We start from the raw sequence: 19,274 nt of genomic DNA on the forward strand, positions 1-19,274 counted from the left end.
ACGAGCGTTGCGATGCGATGGTCCGCGGCCAATTTCGAGGCTCAGTCGTCCTCGGCTCTTCCTAGGAGTATTTTGTCCCAGTAAATTGTAAACGGGCCGTGATTAGACCGCGAGCCGTGCTCTTCCACCCCCTCTTCTTCGGGTTCGTTGTCATATTCCATTGTACCGGGTCATGAAAAATCTCGCGATGCTCGTTTGATTGGTACCGATCGAGAGGAGAGGCCACTCCGAAGAGGTTCATCGCGGACGATAGATCACCCCACGTGTCATCGCGATCGACAGGAGCGAATGGACACCCAGATCGAGGCCGGTGAGTTCCGTAATACCTGAAACACAGCGGAACCTTGTGAACAATTGTGCGAAAGAATACGGTTGATTAACGGGACTAGAGTGTCTTTATTACTAGGCTGCGAATATTTATGCAAAATTAAAATCGTTCGCATTCTTAGCAACGCATACGAATAGAAACCAAATGGGAATTTGTTTATCTCTTTAGTGGCTTTGTTCAGTTGCTGTTAAGTGAAATCCTCGGTCTGGTATATTTTAGATATCGCACGTTTCATTCGCTGGCTAGGATTTATTCCGAAAGGGGTGATAACAGCTCTCCAAATTGGGCAGTTGAATATTGGATAAATTACACGCTGCAGTCTAGTCTTTTGCAAGCATATTTTCTGCATACAGTGAATCCGGGATATACGTCGCCGAACTTCTGAGTTAGCCGTCGCGGAATTATCCCCACTACTTTAGTGAATTATCACCACTATATGATATAATTCCGATGATACTTACTTGTGAATGAACGCTGCAAGTTTCTTCCCATTACAATTATATTAACAGCAAATTAGTGTAAATGTGATCCGAATTGTATCGTGAAAAATTCAACAAATATATTGGTGAAAGTCTCCTAAAATATAATTCATAATAGAAAAGTTTAACTTTTGATTCAAAGGCCTGAGCTCACGTCAGTCTTTCATCTTTCCCGAACGCTTCGACTATACCATTTGCGTCCAAAAGTTTAATCGTTCATTACACAAGTAAATATCATCGGAATCATATCATATTTGGTTGCATTTTAATCAGAAAAGTGCCTCGTATATGTTGGTGAAAGTCCCACAAAGAAATAGTGAAAAATAAAGAAGTTCTCGAGGTTCGCTGTCCTTTGACAGATAACTCATAGGACACACAAATTACGACGCGTTTACTGACCGCGGCGAACTGTAAATGACGGTGGACTATCGCTGTCCTTTTCTACGTTCGACACTGCATCAAAGAATAGTGTCCCGACGATGACAAGACGCGGGCTGCTGACATAAAACGCGTATTCAGTGTATTTCTTTGTTATTTCGCAGGGATGAATCCTTCAAATTTCGGGGGTAGGAAATTTTATAGAGAATACTGTGCACCGCAGTCTCCGTAAGAATGTTTGTATTCCGTTTGGACGCACCAGTATTCATTTCGAGGGGGCAGAAAGCCGCGGGGACGATGCAAGAATGATTGTTCGATGCTCGCTGGCCGTGAGTCACCAAATAGCCGAACATGAAAGGCATCTAATAACATTACGTAAACTGCTATCGTTCGTGGGCGCATCTTTCTAGTCGAACAAGCCGGTTATCGCGCGATGTAACACCGTGGCGGGCGTTCGTCTGCCAATAACGTGTCGCAAACGAACTAGAATGAACAGACTCGAACCGATATGTTTATCAGTTAGCAAACGAACGGCGGGATGCTAACAGCTAGGCGGCAGCGCTCTCGAAAACATAGTACAATCGCTAGTTCGACGAATGTCAACAGCTGTGACAATCGTCGCACACGAGCCTCTTAATTCCTTTATTACTTGCACGAGTAAACGAGCCGCGTAACGAACTTCATCGGACCATCGTTTGAATCGATTAACAAGATCGGCGAGGTTTAACTTGTCCTGGGCATACATTCATCTGCGGGCAATGCTTCATGTATTTGTCACACTCGTTGTCACAGCTACGTGGCCAGCTACGCCTGTGCCACGGGCTACCCCACACCGCTGAATCACTTGCCCGCAGCTGTGCCCACGGGCATCGCATCGGCTGGCGCCCTTGCCCGCTAATAGGCATGTTGAGCAACTCTGGTATAGCATATCTGGAAATATATTTCCCAGTCAGTCAAACTTGCTTCGAGCAAATCTCGATGAATGTTTGTAATCGTACTTTGCGAGCAAAAGCCGGTGATTTTGGTGTCAAAAGCATTCTTGAAGCAGGATTTGGCCCCTATTTGCAAATAATTAGCCACCAAAATTTGTCGACAAATACCAAGCTTAATGCGGACACCGATGGCTCGGTATTTCACTGCAAAGTTTGCATGCAAAATTCCATGCCAAATGGAGAGCAAATCGAGACCAACCCTTGGTCACCTTGTAGAGGGCAGGTCGGTCGCACTAAGAGTAAATATCAGGAAAAATCGGAGGAAATCTTTCTGTAGGAGGGCAAACGGAATTCGAAATTAAATAGTTTTAAGTTTTATTTATTTTTTAATTAAATTATAGTGTGTTTTCCCTCTTACAGCAAGATTTCCTCCGATTTTCCCGATATTTATTCTTAATGCGACCGACCTGCCCTCTACAAGGAGGCCAAGGTTTGGTCTCAATTTGCTTTCCATTTGGCATGGAATTTTGGCTGCAAACTTTCCACTCAAATTCCGCGCCTAATGGGGAAGTATATGGGTCGGAATTTGTAGACAAATGGTGGCAAATTCAAAGCAAATCGAGAGCAAATTGTTCACTGGATACCTCGTGCGGGAACCCTTTAGATCTACGTAGAGGAGGTTTCCGCTGTCCAATTGCAATCCTATTTTCACAGTTTGCACTCGCCTGGTTGAATGACCCGGTTTTTGACGATCTCGTCGAGTTTTCTGTACTGAAAAAGAAACATCTCAGAGTCGGTGAATTTGAACAGAACTCGACAAAGTTCTCGGCCACGCTAGGAGTCACCGAAAACCTTCTTGGACATTGCAATCGGTGCGAAAAACCCGAGAACAGGGTTCTGCAACGCAGTTCCGACGGTTACCGCACGCGCGCGTCCGGTAATCCCCGTACAGTTATCAAGTTAATTACCGCTAGCAGGGAATCGATAAGGCCCGACCGCGGCGAGTAAAATCGAGCAGAATCGAGAGCCGGGCCGAGCCGAGCCAGTGGCTGCGTCCAGTTAATTTATCATCGCCGATTTATCGCAACGATACGCGTGGCCGCGGTGTCAACAAGCGGCTTTTTATCGCGCCCGTTCCCAAAAGCTGATTCGACGATCGTCTATCGTCGCCTCATTAAAACGAAAACAGCTCCGGCGAGAGCGCCTGTCCCGTTGAAAACTGACCGGGGACAACGATTCCCTTTCCTAATTCCCGCTCGGGAGTCTTCTCCGAATCTGTGGCCTCGCGTCCGCCTGAAACTGATCAAAGCAAAGAAAAGTTCTTAGAAAAGACGTTGCGCTTTCCGTCGTAGCAATTCCGAAGGGTACTCGGGCGAACGCGACTCCTTGGATCACGGTTGTTCGCGAGAAAGTCGCGATCAAGTTCGAAGCCTCCGCTTGCCTAAATTCTGCGAATTCTTTCGCTCGGCGGCTCTATAATTGTCTTCCGGCGCGGCGGCATTTGACTATAGCTATCGGACAGGTTTTTCCTGCGTTTCTCTCGGTTCCCTTCACTCGCGCCTCCCTCGGCCGAGATGCAACGTGCAATCAGAAAGAACCTGTCCCACGGTCGCTACTGCCGCGGCTGTCCCAGATCGTTTCGCGAAACGATACGTAGGATAACACCTACGGGTCCGTGGCGTCCCGGCGTTTCACGACGCTACACGGAGAGAGCAAAACAGTCGGAAACGCGCGTATTTTGATAGAGCACGTCCGACAAAGAATCTCTCCGCGAGCCGCGCGGGCTATCTGACCGACGCGAGCGGAACGCTGATCGGAAATAAAGAGAAAGGGGACAAAAGACGCGATCGGACGGTTGAAAATAGTCGGCGCACACGCGCCGCGGGCCACGCCACGGGCCGCGGGCCTCGGGGCGGCTGACTCGCTTGAAAAATCCAAGTAAATAAACATTGAACTTCGAGTGGCTGTTAATCGGGCATCGGCGTAACTTTTCCAGCCGTCCACCGCGCCGATTAGTTTATCTGTCGCTGCCGGCTGTATTGAAATTGCGCCAACGAAATGCCTCGAGCGTGTGTGAGCCACTCGCGATAACAACTTCCGATCGGAATCTTTCCTCGGAATCCTCACCCGGTTGTCTCCGATGTCTCTGAAAACGTAACGGAACGCTTTTTAATAAAATTTTTCAATTTCTCTCTTACATGGAAAAGCTTCGAACTATTATGTTCATACTTGTCGGTCGGGTAATCCTCGAATATTGAGATTCGTATGCAAGAAAGCCGAGATTCGCGGGGACGACGCGTGAAAATCCGAAGAGGTGGAAGGGAATGTGTGCCGAGGTGAATGAAAAGGAAGAGCGAGAATGGCGAATGGCGTCACTGTTCGCCACTTTATGCCCGAAGATGACATTTAAAACGGGTATTGCTCGCAGGGAGTGCAGAGAGACGCGCGCGAATTCCTGGCAACAGCGAACCGGTACTTTTCGTAAGCGTAAGGAAACGTTACGTTACGATAAAGGACAAGAGCCGCCGGAATGCGATAACGAAGCAGAAGACAGCGGGATGAATGCGCTGTCCGCGACGAAATTGTAGGAATAAATTATCCAGATTCTACCTCGTAAACGACTTGGGATTCGCATACCGATAGTTACGATAGAACATGTCTATTATCCTTAACGAAAAGGAAATTAGAAATTTTTTTCATGGCAAGACACCGACTGTTCTGATGCGACCGACAAACAAAGGGCCCAGACTGTTCGTTACATTAGATTGCCCTAAATCAATCCCGTTCGGCTATCGCCCGTGCGGGCCACAAAACCACGCCTCCTCTCGATGGTTCAGCCTATGACAATATTTTTCCAGCTGACGCTACATTGCCCTCAGCTACGCCCGCGGGCATCGGTGGACGACCTTGCCCGCCGCAAGACTTGCTGAACGGGACCGTCCTAAATGTTCCTTTCATGTTACACTAATACACGCAATCGTTGAATTATTATTGAAAGAACCAACCGTCGAGGGTTGTCTCGAATAATCAATTATTTTCAGAGCCCTATTTTTTCACAGTCCGTACCAAATGTATATATTAACACTAGCTTTACGGGACCCGTCAAAATGACGGATTCTAATATTTTTAACTCACGAATATTGAGATTGCAAACATGGATCCATAAGGAATTATTTAAGAAATCGATTTCTCTGGGTATATATTATTGAAAAAATGGCTACAGATTTTGATAGATGTATTCATGTTATTTTTATCAGGAAATGTAAAATAGTCATTTTTAGTGCTCCGTAAACCTAGTGTTACGGTACGCACTCTACGATCCAGGTGTTCGGTATTCGAGCATAACGCGTTTTTAAGCATGAACCGTTCAACATTTTTCTCCGAGGTCTCGGACCTATGTTAGTCAGTTAACGCGCCGTCGTTGCAAGTCCTCGACAGTTGCGAAACGAGGAAGTGATCGCGAAGAAAGGACAAGTAATGTATTAAAATTGTGTCCGATCGTTTCAAGCCGGAATCCAACATTGTTTTCTTGAATACGACGAGTTGTTTTCTCGAGAAAAAAGTTGGCAGAGGTCCCCGATAGGGGAGGGAAGAGCAGGACAGAGCGAGAAACGGTTGCTACAATCGTAGCCGATTAGATCAGAGGGGAGGCGTGGATTTTGGTCGATTCCTCGGGGATCGGTGCGTGCAGTTGGTGCATCTGGTGCATCTGGTGCGGCTGTTGCAAGGCCGTTAGCGGCGGCTGGCGGTTACAACCGAGCGGGAATGGGAATCGAGAATCGACGTCGCGAGTCGGCGGAGTCGGCGCGCAGCGATGCGTTAGTTTCGCGCGCGTACGATGTCGGGCGATATCGCTCGATTGGAACACGAGCCAGCCGCGTCCGACCCGCTAGTCGCTGGGGACGCCGTCTCCTCGTTGCAAGGTAAACCCATCGTCCAACGTTTTCTTCGATTCGCTCTTTCCTTTTTTCTCTCTCTCTCTCTTTTTTCTCAGTCACCCTGTGCAACATCCACTCGCCTCCAATTCCGCCGTTTCTCTTTGAAACCCTTCTTGAACCGTGTCGCTTCGCTATTCCTCGAGAACTTACAGTGTCAACGTTATAAAAATAAGTGTCCGGGTATCATCGACGAGCAGCTGATCGAGGGCGATCCAGACCGGTGATTCGAAGTGATCCGCAGAGACGGCAGAGTCTTCTCGCCAGTGTGTGTTTTCTCAGATCAGGTCGTTTCTCTTTGTTCCTTTGCTATTTCGCTTTAGTGGCATTTTTAGAGAAAGTTTTGGGAACGATCTTGGACGACGATGAGCTGTTCCAGCGCCGCTGGGTCTTCGCCTGTGTTTCCGTTTTCGTATGATTTTTTCCGAGATAGTCGTTGGTTGAATCGCGAGGATCCGAGAAGGTGGCTGCGGAGGTGATCGAGCGCCGTGCGCCTCGAGCCGCGGTGTTTTTCCATAGGCTCGACGGTCTCGCTGAACGGTCGTCCGTATCCCTTTTGGAATGGGCCGTGCCTTTTTTTTTTTGTACAGACACGGTGAACTTGACAAAGTACAGAGGCGATACTGAAATTCGGTATTTCAAAGACCTCGCATGGGGTTTATCTAGCGACACGTTCTTCAGCATCCTTGATAGAGTTCCAGGAAGTTTTTTACCTCTTCCAACGAGATGTTTCCTTCGATTGTCTGTTTCCTCGTTACATTCTCGTCACATGAAACAAAGAAACAATATGCATGAGAAACGCGTTACGCTCTTCCTGAGAACGTGCTGTTTGCAAAGTGACTTTCCTGTTACGCACAACTTACTCGAGCGGAAAATTTAATTGCACGCGAACATTGATTGAGAAACGACTGGGCCAACGAGCGCGAGGCTCGAGAATCGATTGTCGCGTGTCCAAGAACGTTCTTTCTAACGCTGACCTGTCAGATCGCGCTCCAGGCATGTTCGATGGAAGAAAAATTCTTCGCCGAATGAATTAGAAATTAATCTATCTGAATTCCTTTCTAACAACATTTTCTAACATATTTTTCCCCTCAAAGTCCGTTTGTCACAGTTGTCTCACGCTAGGACAACCGGAGCAAATAATTTGTTCGAAAGTTTAAACATGATTTATGGCGGGCAATTCTATCGCTTAATAGAGAGACGATACGTTCAGAAATTTTATAGTACACCTTGGGCTGTCTCTAGAGTAATAAATCTTTGAATCATCAGCGTACAATGCAAATTTACGAACGCTGGTTCGTTATCATCAGATATAGTCGAATAGGGACCTTGAGGGACTCCCGACGCAACGTTCGCGTACAGTGCTTTCGAAAAGTATCGTGAACGGGTTACAGGCTTGCAACAGTAGTTTAATAGCTATTCAATTCTGCCGTTACGAAATTGAATCTCCGTTAACCCTTTCGCATCGTTGCCGCGGCCAGGACATTATTTTTCATTCCTCCTTACGACGCGAATGGATTAACGCGTTGACCGCTGAACACTTACGAGAATAAATTTGTACACCCAGTACCCATAACAACATTTCACATTTAATACGCTGGCTTTTCATCTCCGAAACATCGATATTTTTTCTATTGCATTTTCTTCAAACACAACTGTTTTAGAATGCGCACGTTCGCGTGTGTGCGTAATTTGACGTGGGGATCGTCGACCTATCTTTTCCAGAACATACTCTGTAACAGAAAATACATAACTCATGTAATTTTGAATATTTTTACTTGGAAAAATCACGCGTGTACCTCAGATACCAATAAATATGCATGCAAAATCCCAATGCAAAAGGCTCGATAGTTTTCCTGATAGAAATGCCCGATGCTCGTCTCGAAAATAAGAACGCGTGATGAACGTGTGACCGACGCGATGCGACGCGACGCGACGGTGACAGTCCAAGCGTTAATTCCGCAAGGAAAGCGTTTCCCGTGGGAGAAACAATTTCGCTAGGAAAGGAGAACGCTGCGTTTGCCGAGGTGCTCGAAACAAAGAAACGATCGCGGAGGTTCCCCAAGTGGCCCGGGGGGCAAACAAAGCGATTTATTGGAATGAGAGAGGCTGCAGAGACGCGGACACGTCTCGACTTTGTCGGCAGCGGTTCTCGTTTCTCATTTCTCATTTCTCGCTTCTCGCCGCGACGAGCCTTTGTCCCGACGTGTTTTGCCGTTTACTGGCGCCACGTGGGACGTCGCTCCGTTTTTCACTCCTGGAATAAAAGCCGGACAGCTGCCCGTCGAACTTTCACGGCTGCCTGTACGTGTTTCTCTTTCCCTCCAGCTCTGCATACTCTTTCTCGCTCGTTAGAACGCACGTCGGTTCTTTTCCTAAGGGTGCGGTTCTACTGTACGCGATCGAAAATCGCACAAAAAAAAAACGATCAATGATTTTGTTGTGTGTTCGCAGGTACCAAGCAGACGGCGGAAAATGTCGCGCAAGATGCCGTCGACCAAACAGGTGCGTCTTTCGTTATCTTTGTACTCCGAATTGGAAATAGAAACATCGTTTTCTTCGCGGAAAAATTCTTCGTAAGATCTGATTAATTATCTGAAAGATTTGAAACACTATCTTATTCGTCAATCGACCTTTGACTTTCAGTTAGAAGTTCATTGAAATTGCTTGTAACGATGTTTAGAGCTTCTTACGTTCTTTTCTCCTTTTTTGTATTGAGAGCGCGCACGCGTGGCATATAAAGTCCTCATACATACATCTCAAATCCGCAGTCTAGCCGTCGTAAATCCACCACACGTACATACCTACATATATATTGTAGTTGCGACGAGCTCGGCGAAAGCGGCATCGATAAGTCGAGTTATCAGACTGTCGGTTGATAACGCGATCCGTAATTTATCACTGTCGCTGGATGCGTGAGCCCACGCACTCCGTTTTCGTTCTACGAAACTCGTTTCGCAGCAGCATGATCAATTACGGGAAAAAACTTGCGAATTCAGTAGGAGATTTTCTCGTTCGTACCGTGGGGTTCCCACGGGTGCAACCTATTTACAGGTTTTCTTTCTCGATCCTCAGGGTTTGGCAAGTTTAACCTTAAGGTTATGGCCGTCTGCAGTCTGATCTTCATGAATGTGGCGTTCAGTATTACTAGCATTGGATTTATATTACCGTCGGCAGCATGCGACTTCCAGATGACCACGGTTGACAAGGGACGATTGAGCTCCGCTCCCATGTTAGGTAACTATACTATTGAAAACATATAATAAATTAATCGCAGGTATCGATAATTATCATCGGCGAGCTTTGAGATTGGCACAGGGGCGGTACAAAAAGTGGAAGGCACTTCTATGTCCCAATTTTCCAAGGTCCATTTATCCTATTCTTCCTCTTTCTCTCCGTAGTAGGCGTGGCCTTGTCCGAATGGGCGTGGCCTCGTTGCTCCCGACTCTGACGGAGCCAGGCCACGGCCGCAAGAAGAATTCACGGCTATGAATACGATCATAGGTACCGCAAACCCCTTTTGGAACGTCCTCTGGAAAGAAATAGGCGATTCCCATGACTCGCCTCGGGGTCGAGAAAAGGCATTAAAGAGGCGTTGATGGCTTTCCCGATTTTCTTGGCGACGCGCGACGTCCGTCGCTTCGACGCGGTTGTTTTGCTCGGCTCCCAACTCGGAACACGACCGTCTGCCAATTCGATATTTATAACCGCGAACAAAGGTTGCGGACACCAGCGGATCGAGTCGCTGGAGGCCGCGTTGCTTTTCCGGCGCGAATGCTCCCGAAAACGGGACGCTTAATAATAGCTGCGACCGTGTCGTGATTTTAATACAGATCCACAATGTTCATACAACATTCATGCCTGTGCTAACCCTCGCGATGCAATGTTGCATCGTATCGGACGGGCGTCATCGAATGATATTCGAAATTGTTTAAAAGCATCGGAAGTAACTAAAGCTTTCACACGCGATCGGTCGTATTAACGAAGCGAAACGGTCTCGCGAAGCTTTCTAATCGCGGGATCCAGGGGCCATTTTTGCTGGTCGATTTTTGTTCGGCCGTTTCACGAACACGTAACAGCGAGCTGGCGTGCAATCAGCGAAACCATGGCTCCCCTTATCGCCGGAATTATACTTTCTCGCGTGGCATTCGGCGCGATTCGGTAGCACGCGTACACGCCCCTTCGTTTCTCCGAGTTCTAGCGCCGCGCCAACTGTACACCTCGTTCCAAAAACGGTAACACTGAAAACTAGACTCCTCCGAATCAATAATTATTTTACTTTTCACGCAAAAGACTGAGGAGACTTCCCATCGAAAATACCCACCGGATGGAAAATTTGGAAAAAATATTGTTTCTCTTGTTCCAAAAAATTGGATAAAACGATCCACCACCGTTTATGTCTTCGAGATTCCTGCTGCGGTTGGACAAAAATGTCATTAAAGCTATAGTTGCAACAAGCATACACCATTTACCTCGAAACGCTTGCGTACCTTGTAAAATATGAACAGAAATGTTTATCGATTCTGCGGGTTTGTGGAGGTGATTCTAGGAGTCGTTTTAGCGTTAACAGTGGAATGATGTCGCAGTTGAAACAATACGTATCCATCGATTTTGGCCACAAGCCTGCAAAATTTCGGCGGAACAGTTTGTTTTTCATTTGAAATTGGCAAGCATTTTCGTACAGTCTGCATGGGTGACGCACGTGGCCACGCGTTGTCGAGCAAACGTTGTTGTGGCGCTCGGCCGACAAATCGGAGAGGAAAATTTTCATTGGCGCGAGTCGGAGGCCTTTAAACGGCACGCGACATAAATTGCATGAATCGGCTCGTGTCTCAGGGACGTGCGACCACTTTCAGGCGCCGTCACCTCGTGAACTTCGACTTGTCGGCGCCTCCTGTGAACACAGAACACCCGTTAGTACCCTTCGGAAACACGAACACGCTTAAAAAAACTTAATCCTTGTCCCTATCGATTTTTCTTTGCTCTACGAAAATCGGTTCGGTATTCCATTCCTTTTTCTAATAGTGTCGTTCGAATGCGATTATGTCTTGTTCGACGACGAATTGGCGAATCGAAAATGATTGCTCGTACGATGCTCCTCGCTTGCTGTTTTGCATATCTCGCGAGCGAACCGATAAATATTCATTGTTGGTCGAACGTTTGTTTACAGTGAGCGAAATTCGTTTAAACGCACGTTCAAAATGTTTGAAAATGTTTTAGGTAAATATATATGTACAAATCTTAGAGTATATAAATATATTTATGTTAGAAAATGATCTTTATCCAGTAACACTAACGACTTGGATACGATCCTTATACTGTATGCGTCTTTAGAAATAAACAACACACCCTTTATATATGTATATATGCTTTATTACAAATGGCAATGTTATTCTAATAACGCCGCAGTGTATCCGCGTGTTTCACGGTATAATGATCGAACAGTAAATGTGCTGTATATGACACGGCGACTTTGGTACTAAACTTTACTGCGATCCGCACGGGCTAACTTCTTTAGTCGGACTGACGACAGACTCGACTTTACGCCCCCGACTGGGTCCCACCGTCCCTTATACCTGACCCCTCGTGCCATCCCTTATGTTTGTGCATGAAAGTGCTATGGCATCGTTGAATTCCAACAATTTATAATCCTCAGTTATTATTATATGCTTCTTGGTAAAATTTTAAACCTTTAGGCCCGAAATCCTTATTTTCTTACGTGCGTTTAAACGAATTTCACTCACGACACGATGTCGTTAATATTCACACTGGGCTACAAGGTGTCGAAGAAATAATAATCCTCCGTGCTGAGATAATTCTCCACCGCGGATGAATACCTCTAACAATGAAACTAAAAATGTTGAGTCTTCCTTTACAGTGGATGATCTTTGACTGTTTTTGAGTAGCCTGTATGTCAGTGCTTATCAGTGTACAGATAATATCGTGATGCATCCTCAGTGTCTAATTAGAATATTCCATCTAATTGGCAATCGCGCTTGTCCGGGTGAATTCGCAGGTATGTTGTGCGGATCTTACATCTGGGGCTGTTACGCGGCCATAAAAGGACGGAGGATGTCCTTGCTGGTAGCTCTGCTGCTGCATGGGGTTTCGGAGCTGTTGGCGTCGGTGGTACCTATCTATTGGTTCTTCCTGTTACTGAAATTTTTGAGCGGCGCAGCGTTAGTATAGCATCGTTTAGAGCGCTCGAGGGATTCTCGCGCGAAACAATCGATAATAGTTAGAGGAATGTTTGCAGGATGAACGGACAGTCGGCCGTGGTTTTTCTGTACCTTGGCGAATTCCAGCCGACCAAGTACAGGGACAAGATGCTCTCGTGGATGGAGATGGCGTGGGTGATGGGAATGATTATCTTGGCAGGTAAACACCTCGTTCGGCCGACTACTTATGGTTCGGACAGGTTCCGAGAACCATTTCTCCACCGCAAACACTTTTGTACATTTTCTTCAAAACGAAAACTGCGCTTAAGAATTTTGATCTTAAACTATTCGAGTCGGATCGAGTTGAACTTTCCATTGTGTTGATCTAGAACGGTAGTTCTTATCTTGGGGTGTTTCTAAAAGTTTCTAAATTTTCAATGGAATATTTGTTTTTCAATAAATAAATTATCTTGCGATAAAATTTTCGGAATAAAGAAATAGAAACACATTTTCGAAGGGGGTACGAGAACTTATTTTTAGATTCAAGGGGGTGCCGATCACCGAGAAGGTTAAGAACCACTGATCTGGAAGATGCGGCCTATCGCGAGATAATTTTTACCCCCCCCCCCCCTCCCATTTAAATTGCTGTCAAAGATCGATAACTTCTTTTTTTTTGTTTGATCGGGCAACGAAGGTGTCGGTTGGATAATTATTCCGTTGGAGGTAAACATTGAGATCGCCGGCGTGACCTTTCATTCGTGGAACCTGTTCGTGTTCATTTGCTCGCTGCCGGCACTGTTCACCGGCGCTTGGCTGTTGTTCTTCCCCGAGACTCCGAAATATTTGGCCGAGACCGGGCAGAACGTGCAGATGCTGGACGTGTTGATGAGGATGTACTCGGAGAACAGCGGACAGCCTCCTAAAGAATACATAGTGAGAGCACAGTTTACTCGTCAAATATTGATCGTTGACCGCCAACGTCTTCGGCAAACATACCGCGTCGCAACGGTCGATCGATAGTTTGCAATCTCTCCGATAAAATCGGAGAACCCCGTCGTTGAGACACTCGACCGGCTGTTTGTCGAAGCGACGGTTGACACAAGATCTTTTTTCCGTCACACGAAACGGTATTCAAGTGACTAGCTATTAAAAGGATGTATGTTACACTTCGTGTGATTTACAAGAAGACTGTAGAACAATTCATTGCTCACTGGTAGCTATGAAATAATCGACAAGTATGTAGCTATACGTCCTTCTTCCACTTTAAAAAGTACAAATTTCATTGACTACAACAGCCGGTTCTCCCATTGTCTTCCTGTAAATTTCCTAAAATGCAACATACGCCCTTTCTCTGGACACCTATTCATTTAAAAACAAATTCTTATTTCCGGTCGGTAAAAATAATCTTAGAGAACCGTAAATAAAATTAACGCCAACCGTCTCACAATCAGATTAGCTGCTCCAATTTAGACGAATCGATTGCAGACAAAGCTCCGCAACAGCGGCAACAACAACTTGAACGACTTGGTGCACCGGATAATGCACATGAAGGAGCTGAAGCAGGAGACCGAGGAAAAATCGTTCAAGCTGATGATGAAGGACATCCTGATGAAGACGGTGCAGATCGTGAAGCCGCCGTTCCTCTGCCGAACGATAGTGGTGTGCTCGATCGCCTGTTTCGTCACGTCGGCGTACTACACGTTGACCCTATGGCTTCCGGAGTTGTTCCACAGGTACGCGGACTTCCAAGAAGCCTACCCTAATCAGACTGCCAGCGTCTGCACCCTGAAGAGGGACAGGAACATCACGGAAGCGGTGAGCGACAAACAGTTAGCGTACTCCTGCGGGAAAAAACCCATTTTCGAATTTATTTTTTTGGAATCAGGATTTGACCGACGATCCGTTTGGCTGCGAATCCCGAGTACAAACCAGCGTGTTCGTCCACACGTTCATCCTTGGAGCCTCGTGCATCCCCACGGGCTTGATACTGCCCATGCTCGTCAACTATGTGGGATACAAATTCTTTCTTGGTGAGTCCCGGTACAATGGTTTGAACCGTGAACTCTTCAAGGAACTGTACCGTACACTGTTTCTGTATTTCAGTGATAACAGCGTTCGTGCCCGCTGTCGTGACAGCCTGCCTCTTCCTGGTGCAGACGTCCACTCAAAATCTAATACTCTCGTGCGCCTACGAGTCGATCACTTCGGTCTGCCTGAGCGTCGTCTACTGTGTCCTGGTGGACCTCTATCCGACGCATTTGAGGTGCGTCTGACAGGAATCTTTTAATCGAGGAAACCAATGTTTCCCTAGTTTCAATTCTCTTTGGCGAAACGGTTTGCATAAAGATCCGCAAGCTGGTTCTAAGAGCTGCACGGCGCAGATGTCTTTTCGCAGATTCGCATCGGCGTGATTCATTGTTACGATAATCCTAAGCGGCCACTCGCTTATCGAACGCGCACCGGCTCGCACGCGCGGGAAAACATAACCGAATGACACTCGCTTCGGCATCTCGGCTGTGTGTGTTTTTTTTTACACCGTTCCTATACGGCAAATACGTTGACTTATCGAGCGAATCTTATCGAACGTTATAAATACCCGTTGGGAATAATTATTTTCCCTCGGTTCTATCTGAAATCGAGATCGGATCGCGGCGATTATAGGTTCGCCGTGATAGCGTCGGGCCGATCGATCTTGAACGTTCTCGAGTGGATTGCAATTCAGCGTCGCCTGCCAACAACAATGTTATCCAATGCCGATCGAAACGGGAAGGAAATGTACGCCGAGGAATTCGGAGAGCCATTTGTTCATTAAAATCCGCTGCCACTTAATTAGTACGCCGCGGATCGTGATGCAAGCTCCCGTTATCGTAGATTTTCAAAGTTCTTCGGGGCCTTCGCCTGAAACGAAAATTGCTGTACCATTTCTTTCGCGTTCAAAAAGCCAAATAAGAATCAGCTGTTTATGATTAATTTTAATCCTTTCGTTTTCAGAGCAATAGCGGCTGGTCTCTCGGCCTTCATTAGTCGAATAGGTGCCATAAGCGGGACGTTGATGATTGGCTACTTGATTGACGATTACTGTATGCTGGTGATCCTGATAGTGGCTGCTCAGCTCTTCCGTACGTATCGCTCTGCAAGTGTGCACAGAATTCGATAATTAACACTGGTCAACTCAACGAGTCGACACCAGTCGACTCAAAATCAAAGCAAAAATCGAACGAACTAAATGTGTGATACAATCTATGCGCTCTCCGCTGATTAATTATCCACATGAACGAGAGCGGATGAATGACGAGTTAATTTTTCGTTTCAGTGAGCGGAATACTCGCTCTGTTCACGCCGGGCAGGAAGAAACCGCCGAAAAACCCGGACAGCGAGAAATCCTAAACGAATCGCAGCCATTTTCGCCGACGAGGGAAGCTTGCGATTCAAAAATCGAAGCGTTCCGCATCCGTAGTAGCGTATTACAGACAATCTAACATCGTGTATCGAGGCGATGTGAATGCATTTCATGTAGAAAACGGGTTGAAATCGTGCGGCGAGAGTCGTGGCCCCGCCCCCAGGCGCGCTATTGGTCGTCGAGCGTCGGGGAGGAGGAGCTGATCACGTGAGGAGAATCCGTGCGGGCGCAGCACGTGCACGCTCCTGTATCTATAGTAAACAGCCCGCGCGTGCCGTTTGAAACGGTCGGAGGAATCGGAACTTTTCTTAGAAAAACCGAATCAAATTGAACTGGCAGGGATCAATTCTAATCGACTCTGATCGAACGCAACGCGAGTTACTTAAACGGTACTTAAAATCGAGTTACTTAATGTCCGATCCATCGATCGTTTGAAGCGGCGGCGCGAGCTCTCGGCGTATTTAAAAAGATTTAAAAGGATCGACGTCGCGCGTCTCGTTATTCGAGGAGCGGGCACGTAATTAATAGACTGCGGATCTTTACGCAATTTCCCATTTTCATAGATTATTTCCTGACAATCGAATTCAGAGAAACGACATCTCTTTCGCTGATTGGAAGATTAATTGTAGAACGACTAAATGAAAAATGTTGGTATATTTTAACGATCTAAATACTGTCTTGCATTTCATAAATTTGCGTGTGCCATAAATGCATAAAGGTCCGCAGTCCAGTAATTGGTCGGCGATTCCTCGTCGATAAATACCGTCTCTTGACGCTTCATCTACCGGAAGCCTGTTAACACGTTCGTTGATAAAATGTTTTATCAAATCCGACGCCCATTCTTCGCGAAATATTACAACAATTTAACAGAGGAAACTCGTGGAGTCTCCGAATATTATTCTCTTTACTATAATTTCAAATTCGTTTGACTTTCTTTAAGTAAATTGCAAGATCATGAACGTCACATATGTGTGACGGTGGTAGCGAACGTGTTCATAGGCTTTTCCAACAATTGTGCTGTATCTAGTGGAAGCATAAAAATCGTCTTTTACACAATAATCCCAAACGAAATTACTACATTACGTTACTGAGAGTTGTTGGTTAATGATTAAAGTCCCTCAGTTACAGTTGAAGGATCCGTTCAAAGAATCCTCAGCTATGGACTTCCAAAAATTATGGAATAATCGCAGATAGATAATTGTATGTTGAGATTACGATGCCGCGTGTCCGATCGCTTGCTCAGGCCTGCCTAACGCACAGAGAACGATCGTTCGCAAAATACACAACGAGACGCGGTTCGGTTTTGTTAGACTAATTTGTTCAGCGGAGAATTTCGAAGGAAACGAGCAGAAAACTATATACCGCTTAGAAAAATATTTGATCGACGGTTCTCGGTGAGAATGGCAGAGGGGGATAGCTGAGAATCTTTGTTGGGCTTTATTGGAATCTGTGTTGCTCGAATTGGAAAAGGATGTCGGAAATTAACGGCTGGATTTCCGTCGATATCGAGAACGTCGCAGGAGACGGAGCGCCTTTCTCTCTGCCGACGCATTCCGCGTGCCTGTACTTAATCGCGCGAGAATAACAATCGCCCTCTGATCTGCTCAATCGAACGAGAACCTCCATCGCGGGAACGCGATACAACGTCGGTACAACACGGAACAACGAGCTAGATTCGATACAATCGTCGAGCGACTCGATCGCGAGTCGTCCGTGCCTTATTATACACAATACTTTATTTTTCTATGTACGAGACTTTTTGTATTGTCTACTGTTTATCATGCCGGCCATTGACGTGCAATAAAAAAAGTATTCGTATGCTAGCCTGACCGATAATCACTCCACGAAGTTCCCCTCGACCTCCTCCATCGTTGTACCAAAAATATGATCGTTGCAACTTCCGCTTCTGTTTCAATATTAACACTAGATTTACGGGACCCGTCAAAATGACGGATTCTAATATTTTTAATTCAGGAATATTGAGATTGCAAACATGGATCCATGAGGAATTATTTAACAAATTGATTCCTCTAGGTATATATTATTCAAAAAATGGCTGCAGATATTAATAGATATATTCATGTTATTTTTACAAGGAAATGTAAAATAGTCATTTTTAGAGCTCCTTAAACCTAGTGTTAATTCGAATTTTGTTAATCGTGCCGCCGCTAAATTCTACTTGATTTGATAAAACGATAATTCACCATGACGATATTCGATCTTTCTAAACCAATTTTAAGAAACTGTTTTCATTGGTAACAGCCTTTGTGGATCCAAAATAAACAAAATCGTACTAAATTCATCAGCTACAAATGCATAAAGATGACAAATTCGGTAAGTATCATAACATAACGTGTGTTACTTTTTTTATCATGTGGGTCGAGAGAAGATTCGAGAAATACATATTGTAGAATAGAACTGTAATATTACAAAGAGTATCGTACGCTACGCCATTGTACGCGTTCCGATGTTGTTGAAAGAAAGTATTGATTTGAGCTCTTGCTTACTGTTTGTAAACATTTCGTTCTGTACATGTTCCGTTTGTGATATTACAGTTCCATTCTAGAATATAGTTATAGTAAAATCGATCGATGCAATACCTGATAAGAGAAATGATTAATTCGTTTGGAATTTTAACTCGGAGCACGCGTTCATAATCACCGACACAATCATTGCAACTTCGTGTCGTGTCGTATCGTTTTATAGATTCGTTGCGTATAACCGCAAACGTTTTAACGATGCGCTCGGAACAACAAACGAATCTCCACCGCGTTACTATAATTAAACGCTCGATAAAAGGGATCCAAAACGATCTACGAATCGGAAACGATGGACCTTGAACGAGCAACGACGTTTACAGCTACCGGAGCTCGGAATAATCCATCGATAACGTATTATTTTACAACATAATTAGTAGATTGTTGTCTCGAAGCTAATGCGGACGTGCTTTGCGTTTTATGGTGCAATGACGAATCATTCGGGATTCCAGGGGGTTTTCCTTAAGCGCTTTTAATTGCGGGTCTAGAATTGAACGCGAGATCCCCGAGACGATACGCGAGGGAAATACAAAATACAATGCAAGTTATCGCTGATTGCATTGATCGTTGCAGCTCAGATATCATCTGGAAACGACATCGATCTTTGCATACATATTTGAACGAGTTGCCCGCGCGAACTGTAATCTCCGATGTGCATTCTCTGGTTCGGATAAAAACCAGCGAACGCAACGTCGCAACCCCTTTGATCTCGAGTTCGCAGAACTTTGGACCAAGGTAGACAGGTGAGCCGAAGAAGATTATTCTTCCAAGACTCAGAGCCAATTTCTATTTCCGAAGCATTTTGTTGATAACAAGCATTTTTCTTCATTTTCGAAGCTTTGCGAACCAATGTCGGGTAACATAATCCGGGCAATTAACCCTCCGTGGGCGAGCACGTTTTTTGCACCTTCCGTGGGCAACCTGGGTCACTTATATTTACGACAAATTTTTTTACTGTTCTACGTGTCAAAGAAAACTCTGAAATCGGTATTGAAGTCTCTATTTGAATCGTTGGAACGCCAAACGTTTGAAGTGTTAGTGAGAAAATAAATATTTATCAAGGAAGATGGAAATTCGAGAGTGCTGATCCAGATTAACCGCAGAGGATTAACACTAAACCTACCACG

General features: G+C 45.6%; 1 protein-coding gene across 2 annotated transcripts; it reads left to right on the plus strand.

Moving 5' to 3' along the window:
* Window positions 1-143: 143 nt before the first annotated feature.
* On the plus strand, window positions 144-17,433 carry LOC143354331 (synaptic vesicle glycoprotein 2B). Of its 2 annotated transcripts, none has more exons than XM_076788339.1 (12): window positions 144-310; window positions 8,507-8,557; window positions 9,128-9,289; window positions 12,069-12,231; window positions 12,309-12,430; window positions 12,905-13,143; window positions 13,696-14,025; window positions 14,096-14,240; window positions 14,314-14,473; window positions 15,202-15,329; window positions 15,524-16,703; window positions 16,758-17,433. In XM_076788339.1, the coding sequence occupies exons 1-11, from the start codon at window positions 289-291 to the stop codon at window positions 15,595-15,597; spliced, it is 1,596 nt and encodes a 531-aa protein (XP_076644454.1). In that variant the 5' UTR covers window positions 144-288; the 3' UTR covers window positions 15,598-16,703; window positions 16,758-17,433. The 2 variants fall into 2 exon arrangements, with proteins under 2 accessions (XP_076644454.1, XP_076644453.1); XM_076788338.1 differs by lacking the exon at window positions 144-310 and adding an exon at window positions 5,868-6,040.
* The last annotated feature ends 1,841 nt before the right edge of the window (window positions 17,434-19,274 follow it).

Source organism: Halictus rubicundus, chromosome 5 (genome assembly GCF_050948215.1).
Source record: "Halictus rubicundus isolate RS-2024b chromosome 5, iyHalRubi1_principal, whole genome shotgun sequence".
Lineage (NCBI taxonomy): Eukaryota > Metazoa > Arthropoda > Insecta > Hymenoptera > Halictidae > Halictus > Halictus rubicundus.

Coding starts and splice junctions, on each gene's coding strand:
- LOC143354331 (XM_076788338.1), top strand. CDS start 5,956: ATGTCGGGCGATATCGCTCGATTGGAACACGAGCCAGCCGCGTCCGAC. Junction 14,026..14,095: donor ACAGGAACATCACGGAAGCG/GTGAGCGACAAA, acceptor TTTTGGAATCAG/GATTTGACCGACGATCCGTT. Junction 14,474..15,201: donor CTCTATCCGACGCATTTGAG/GTGCGTCTGACA, acceptor TTTCGTTTTCAG/AGCAATAGCGGCTGGTCTCT.